Source organism: Pundamilia nyererei, unplaced genomic scaffold, assembly GCF_000239375.1.
Source record: "Pundamilia nyererei isolate P.nyererei 1_Seehausen unplaced genomic scaffold, PunNye1.0 scaffold00030, whole genome shotgun sequence".
In the NCBI taxonomy this organism is placed as follows: Eukaryota; Metazoa; Chordata; class Actinopteri; order Cichliformes; family Cichlidae; genus Pundamilia; species Pundamilia nyererei.
In genome coordinates this window covers 4768453-4776396 of record NW_005187431.1, presented here as the reverse complement: position 1 = coordinate 4776396, position 7944 = coordinate 4768453, and the positions used below count along the sequence as shown (strand labels likewise).

At 40.8% G+C, this 7944-nt stretch overlaps 1 protein-coding gene across 1 annotated transcript; it reads left to right on the top strand.

Annotated features, from left to right (window-relative positions):
• Positions 1 to 2564: 2564 nt before the first annotated feature.
• On the top strand, positions 2565 to 6339 carry rpl14 (ribosomal protein L14). The gene is made up of 6 exons (XM_005728909.2): positions 2565 to 2644; positions 3239 to 3340; positions 3426 to 3520; positions 3696 to 3795; positions 5888 to 5941; positions 6244 to 6339. Exons 1-6 carry the CDS (start codon positions 2642 to 2644, stop codon positions 6301 to 6303), a joined length of 414 nt encoding a protein of 137 aa, XP_005728966.1. The 5' UTR covers positions 2565 to 2641; the 3' UTR covers positions 6304 to 6339.
• The last annotated feature ends 1605 nt before the right edge of the window (positions 6340 to 7944 follow it).

Sequence of the window (7944 nt, the reverse complement as noted above, 5' to 3'; positions counted from 1 at the left end):
CTGTCATCAGAATAATGTTTGGAAACTTGTTGCCTCAAAAAACCAGTACTGAGTACTCACTCTACTGAGCCGGTGTCCTACACTGTCTCTCGAGGCCTGGAGTTCCCTGCCCCTGCTTTAAAGAGAAGAAGCAAGAAGCACAAACCTCCAAACAGGAAGTGGTGAACGTTCCACATGTCTTGCAGGGCTTCTGGGAATTTCCTCCTCACGCCCTCTTGAACATGTCCTCTCAGAGTCTGAGCAGACTCTCCACCAGTGTCACAAAGACCCCTTTGGATCGAGTCTTCAAAACTCTCACAGCAATGGAGAAAAGGCCGTCTTCTCCCGCTCCATCAGAAACGACACAGTCCAGACCATCCTGACAAAAATCTGAGAGAAATATCCACAAGAAACTCTCCTCAACAACATTGCAAACTTTGCACCAGTTCTGCTCACTACAATCAGACTATCAGACGGGCATCTGTGCCACCCTCCTGGGAAGAGCTGATGAGAGCCCCAGACAAGGGGTCACCCAGCAGCCACGGAGCAGAAGCCAGAGGGGGCTGCAGTGATGTGCCTGCGGGCTCTGCCGGAAGTCAGCTGTGCCAGAGTGGACCGATCCCCAGCCCCAGAGCCCACAGAAGGGGCCCGACCCACCCCGATAGCTAACTGAGAACAGGGGTGTGTGAAGACCCCATAACTCCCTCCGTCTAGCGCAGTGTTGCTGCACGCTGTTCTAAAGTGCATTTAAAACATGGTGTTGTTAACAGGACATATTGGCATTATTATTTTTAAGAGAATCTGAACTTGTTCTTACAGCTAACATATCAACAACAGTAATTGAAAAAGGTAAAGGAAATAAAAAAGTTTCCAATAACAATAACAATGCTCCACATCTTTGTTTTTAAGAGTCCACATATAAGTTTCCAGATAGCAGGATTTTAGTGTTTGAGTATTCTTCAGGACTTAAGAATATTAACAAAAGGAGCATCTTCACGCCACAAAGCTGATCGGAACCACACGTCTTCCAACATCCACAGATCTGTGTTTTACAATTAAGAGGAAGTTTGCATGATGTTATCCAAGTGCTCAAATCCTCAGAGGCCTATTTAGGAATAGAGTTGTACTGATCCAACATGGAAAAAATATCAGCATAAATGGCTGCATTACAAAAATAGTTATTTAGATAAAACATAACTTTAAATTTTCATTAATGGTTGCTCATGCGAAATAGAGTCGCAGATAATTTGGTTTATTTATTTCTAATTTATTACTTCAGCCAAAGTTAAAGCTTCGGTGGACAAAAGCAATTTAATCTTTCACAATCAAGCTCTTCAAGTGAGAAAAGGAAAACCCAGCTGGGTAACTGCAGATTACCCAGCTGGGTTTTCAGTACCTGACCAGAAAAATGTTGGATGTAAATTACATCATTTAAATAGCTGCATTACTGGATTGTGGCATTTCTTAGGCATATGTTAAAAGTGAGAGTAAAACAATTTCTTAATAATTTTTACATCACAAATACGTTAATGTAGTAGAGAGAAATTATGCAGGTCACGGCATAAAAAAGTAAAATCTAATTCCCTGAACTTAAAAAAAAAAAAAGGAAACTCATTGCCTCAAAAAGATTGTTTTCTCTACTCATGTCATTATGAGTAGGCCTCAGTTCCCTGCTTTTCAAGAATGGGGGTTTAATGAATTAAAAGAATTTGTGTGTCTTGTCAGTCACAAAGTAAACATGCTCTTCTTTTATTTTTAACTCTAAACATTTTATTAAATAGGACTTTATCCATCTACAGGCCGAGAATGCCACACAACATGAAGGGGATCAGTTACGTTTCACACTCCTTTTATTATAAATAATCAAATTGTTACATGTTTAAATTTACAAAAAAAATGTCAAAATCAGTGTGTTAATGCTAGCTTATTTTAATAAACACAACTGTCATATAACAAAGTAGAGTGGCACTAGGGGTGGCACATGCTAACACAGTAGAGCCGCCTCTGATATCTAGGACAGGTGTGTGTCATGGTGGTCCATAGGCAGATGTCAATAAACACTATTGTGTCCGCCCACTTCACTAATCTGAGCCATGGTCTTAGTAACCCCTATTACACAGGTCACTCACACACGGACTCCATTCAGACCAGATCTTTTCTTTGTACTACTTCCAAGCACTTTACAACTTGTTGTCTAATGTGTGCCTTTCGATTGATTTTGTATTTATGTATATTTTATTGTTTTGTTTTGAATACATTTCTCCTGTGTGCTATTTATTCTTGCACCTAGTATTTATATTTTAATCCGGCAGAGGTGGTGTGGAGCACCCAACATTTGGTTGTACATGTACAATGACAATAAAGGTCTATTTTATTCTATTCTATTCTGTTCTATTCTTTTCTAAGTAGGAGAATGATACGCGGGTAAAGCAAACACCGTAACAATTCCGAAAATCTTCAAAGGGCTGAAGCTCCTTAATCTGATGCTCTTCTGTTACGCTTTTTATAACATTGTAGTCTATGTCTGCATTTCGGAAAACGCATGAAAGTTTCTCTGTCACTTCCAGGTGACTCCGTCACTGCGCATGTGCCAGAATGAACCGGAAGCCGTATGTGCGCCAGGCGGAAGCTCTAACGTCCTTTCTGCTCCCGGACTGCCATCATGGTGAGTTCGCCATGAGAGTGTCAGAGATTTAATATCTTTTTTTTAATGTAAATATGTAATTGCTGTGGAAAAAAATGGGGCCGTGTGTTCTTGTAAAGCACTAATACACACATCTATGAAGTTTTTGTACAGTACTGTGTCAGTTTTGCGTTTTTAATGAGGTATTTGTAAGATGTCGGCGGTTACCCGCAACACAACGTGGTCTATCAGGCTGAGTGGGCCTGAGAGGGGAAGCACGCTCAGTTCGTAGACTTAATTCGCGCAACATAAATCTCGCTGGTTGGGCGTAGTGTGATTTTTAGGTAACTTATAAAAAACTGTTAAACGCACCCTTGTGTTCGGTGCCTATCGTAGTTAGCAGAAACAGTGGCTAGCTGACGTTAGCTAATTGGTACAATGCATCGCCGGGTAGTCACACAGTCTCCTTAAATGCCCCTTATATATATAAAGGTTTTCGTATGTTCTGCTTTTAACGTTAAATGTATTTAACAAAGCTTGTAAAGCACCTATCTAACTAAACGAAAGGTGCCCAGCTTCCTCCTCAGCCTCTCGGCACTCTGGTGAGCAGTGCTCTGCTCTCTTTTTCTGCTCCAGGTGTTCAAGCGCTTCGTTGAGATCGGCCGTGTGGCCTACGTCTCGTTCGGACCCCATGCTGGCAAGCTGGTGGCCATCGTGGATGTCATTGACCAAAACAGAGTGAGTGCTCTGGATTATAGCTGGTAGGTCAGTGTGGGCCCCTACATTTGACTTATTGATGTGAACTGTCTTTTGTGGTTTCTAGGCTCTTGTTGATGGTCCCTGCACAGGGGTGAGGAGGCAGTCCATGCCCTTCAAGTGCATGCACCTCACAGACTATGTCATCAAAATTCCCCACAGGTGAGTGTGGATAGTGATCATATTTAGTAATGGATATTCCAGCTATGAACAGGGCTGTAGAGCGCCGATGGGAGCAAGAATCTGGTTGTGTTTTGGTGCTGCTTTAGGTGTATATAATGTGAAACAGTAATGATCACCCATGTTATCAGTACTTAACATTTGTGGTGGTCCACAGTGCTCGCCAGAAGTTTGTGAGGAAAGCCTGGGAGAAGGCCCAAGTCAACGAGAAGTGGACGGAGAGCAGCTGGGCCAAGAAGATCGAGGCAAGACAGAAGGTAAGGCCGTGTTTCACTTTCTAAAGTTTTAAAATTAGTGTTATGGGAGAAAGGGGCACACTTAAACACTGAATTAAATAGCCGTTAATATGGTTTTAATGGCAAATCCAAAATAGTTTTGGAGGGGGGGGGAAAGGAGGACGCGGATGTGAAAACCCATCATTAAACATCTCACGTTCGTCTGCTCGGTTGATGGATGTGATTTCATTATTTGTGATTTATTGATGGTGAAGACATAATCTCATTAAACGTGTGACCAGTGTGGTCTAAGATGCTGCTTTCTTGCAATATGATTCCAGTTGTTTGTTGTACTTGTTTATTCTGATGTTTGCAGTGGTAATGACTTCAGTTGGTGGTGGAAGCTCACCACCTTATCAATAGCTGTAGATAATACTGAACTGGTTACCACATAGTTCACATAGACCAGTCTGCCAGCACCAGTTTCATACACAACTTTTTTTCAGTCAAATGAAGCTATACCACATACAATACACAAAGAAAAACTATCACAGTATTTTGGGTGGTACTTACAGAACTGTTTCCAAAAGGTTCACGTCTGAAGACATAAGATTACACAAATGCCTCTGAGGGTTTAACAGCAGTGTTGTGATACCTTGTAGTAGAGCAGGGCGATGTGACCAAAAATATTTATCACGATATACATTTGAAAATTTGCAATAACAATATAACTGACGATATAATTGACACCAGACAAAATACTTTACAACTCCACAACTTTATTAGTGCAAAAACCCCCATCGATGTATTTTCACTTAAACAAGCAGCTGTTTGTTTATGTGCATTAAAGTTATATAAAAATTTAACAGTGCAAATGCAAATTCCTTGCTGACAGTTTAACCAAAATGCATTTCGAGTGGAAATTGGCCGTCATATCCTCAGCATAACCATGTATAATATCCACAAAACTTAAAAAGAGGTTAAACGCACACACAATGTGGTAATATTATGTGGAAGCACAGTACGTATCACTCCGCGAGGCGCCTGCCTAATATAGCTGTAATGCGGTGCGGGTTCGTAGCTTAGCAAAGTCGCATTAAAACATTTTCGAGCGCCGTGTACGACATAAAATCGTTTCGAGGTCGGTAAACACAACCAGAATTCATACACAAGGCACACGGGATTATAAGGGGCACTGTCGATTTTCAGAAAAATCAAAGGATTGATTTTAAGTGTACCGTATTTTCCAAACAACACGGTAATAATGATGGCCTGCTAGCATGCTCTACCAAAAATAGTGCTTTGTTGTGTATCTGACGGACGAAAGCTAAACCAGTCCCACACCACAGAAGTTGCAGCATTTTTACAAACCAGTTCTGGTTCATTTCCTTCAACGATCCGCTTTCGCCCTTCTTATTCTGCGTCGCCGCCATGTATGTATGTAAACATAGGAACTGCGCATGCGCGTTTTACCCATATTCTATCGGGATATTTCATTTTCCTATCGTTGCCCAAAATTACCGGTATTACCGTGAACGGTGTGATATAGCCCAGCCCTACCTTGTAGAGGTTAAGGTCGGATCTGTCAAGCCAGTTGCTCAGTCATCTGTCATTACTAAACAAAAGTTAAACAAAATTGCTGTGTACACTTCATTTTTGCGTGACTGTGTAACAGATTGTTCTAGTCTAGTTGGTCACAGCAATGCAGAAGATTATATATATATGGCGACACATATAAAATGGGTTCATTACTAGGACAAATATCTTCAGTGCAGATTGGAATTACTTCAAATGCTTAAAATAATCGACAGTACGATGAATAAAATGTGGCGAGCAGAGTATTCACACCTTAACCAAAGTTCATGAAGTCTCAGATCCAGATCAAGGATGTCTCGGTGAGCCTGAGAAGGGTTGTGGAAAGTGTCTGCCCTTACTTTCTTAGACCCCGGAGCCTGTGATGGGAAAGGTTTCGAGCCTGGTGGAAGTTGTTGTGATGGAGATTCAGTGTTGGTACTTGTGTTTTACTTTCACCTGTTTGGCCGTCTGCCACAGCTGAATGGATTCTAGTCAGTCACACAAAAAGCAAACCACCCCCAGGCGCTCTCTGACCCTTGCCTCTTGGATTTCTTTGCAGAAGGCCAAGATGTCTGACTTCGACCGCTACAAGGTGATGAAGGCCAAGAGAATGGTAAGTGTGGCAAAAACACAAAATGCCTCAAATATGTGAGCCAAGTAAGCAAGCAGAGTGGCTTCAGATTATTCCTGAGGTTCAAACACTGGAACCCTCAGCTCTGATATTTCCTGCCTGTTAAACATGCTCTTTGAGGCTGCACTGTCACTATATACACACATGGTTAGAGCTTCTGAGGTTAGTGGATAGTGATTTAGTTAGTGATTGTGCCAGTAAGCAGGGTGCAGGTCAGTACTGTTTATCCTCCAGCAGTCACTGAATATTTTTTAATGCATTCTGTTTTGTTTTTTCCTTTGCAGAGGAACAAGATCATCAAGCATGAGGTGAAGAAGCTGCAGAAGGAGGCTGCAAAGAAGTGAACAGTTTCTACAAAATAAATGTCCTGTTCAATTGTTCTCCTGTTGTCTTCTCTTCTTTTATCATCAGATTGAAACTGCTTTAGACCTTTAAACCTGAGCTGCTGGTACATAGAAATATCAAAACCCAAATTTTGATATGAGGACATTATCCCTAAAGTTTCCAAAGCTTCTGTGAACTCAGAAAAGTAACTGATGTAAAAACATAGAGCAAAGTAATAGAGTAAATGTTCTTAAAGTATTGGGTAAAATTTGTAATCACGGCTTATTTGAAGCTTTGAGACGCGATGTCTACAACACAGAGTTGGCTGCTTTCATAAAGTTATTTTTTTTTGTAATTCTAATATCTGTGCTGACCACCTTAAATTAAATATTTCATCTGGGCATATGGCCTCCTTTACAGTAATGCTTAAAGTACTGAAATGAACAACCAAACTTTAAACTTAAGAATTCAAAATAAAATGTTTTTTTTAAAGATCAAAGATCCATAATATCCAGGCTTGTGTCTGTAACCAAGCTGGAGTCATAACACTGTTAACATGAGCAAAATGCAGGATGTGCAGGACTATAACTGTTACAGTCAAATATATATGGACCTGTGAGCAATGCCTAAGTTTGTTTTACATTAAGCTGATGCAGGAACATACTTGTAATACACAGTGGTGCATAAAAATGAAGCAGAAAGCAGGAAATGAAGTGTTTGTGTAATAACTCATAAGCAGCCCATCACAATCCCTGTCAATGTATTACAAACTATAAACATTCCAGCGACACTGGTGTAATCACTATAAGAGTAATAAATGTACAAAAGGTCATTTCTGCCCAGTGTACTTTAATCTGTATATGTCTTACTTATAGGCTATCTATTATACCTGGGATCAAGGTTAACCTATCCAACCACACTTAATATGACAACTGACAGTCAACTAATCATTTAACGTAAATACTTCCGTTTTTAATTACTCTGTGCTTCCTAATTTAGCCTCAACGTGTCGCTAAAGTGATCGTTGGAGTGTAAGGCAAAAAAACCCAAACAAACATAAAAACCGAGCGCCAAGAACCATTTTGTCACTTGGCCACTAGATGGCAGTCTTGGTTAATCTTGGCTGATGTAGTGGAGCATAGCCTCTTTGTCTCTTCATATTTACTTAAAAACTAGTGATAGTTTTTCAGATGTTTAAATCTGATCCACTAAATGCAAAGCTGACGTGCGTCATTTTGCTCAGTAAATCATTTGTTTAAATAACTGTTAGCTGTGAGATGTTTAGTATGGTAATTATGTGGTAAAGCACAGAGCAGCTTTGCACCAATTCTTTGAAACAGATTCCCCACTTTTATTTTTAAAGAGCTTTTTTATAGAGCTCCCCAGTCCTGGCTGAAATAAGCCACCATTTTGGGAGATGCTGTCATCAGCCAAACAGGTTCCTCTTCAAACCTCAGAGAGGAGCTTGTAAATATTACATAACAGCGCGCTTGAACGTCTCCCAGCTGGTTGGGTGCACAGAGCAGGGACACGGAGATAATGCGCCCGAGGACTGGAGGAGGCCTGCAATCGGAGGTCCGATTCACAGCTGCTCTGGTTTTTACAGTATCATTAAAACACAAATAACGATGATAACGAGCCTTTGTTCTGTTTTGGGGCCG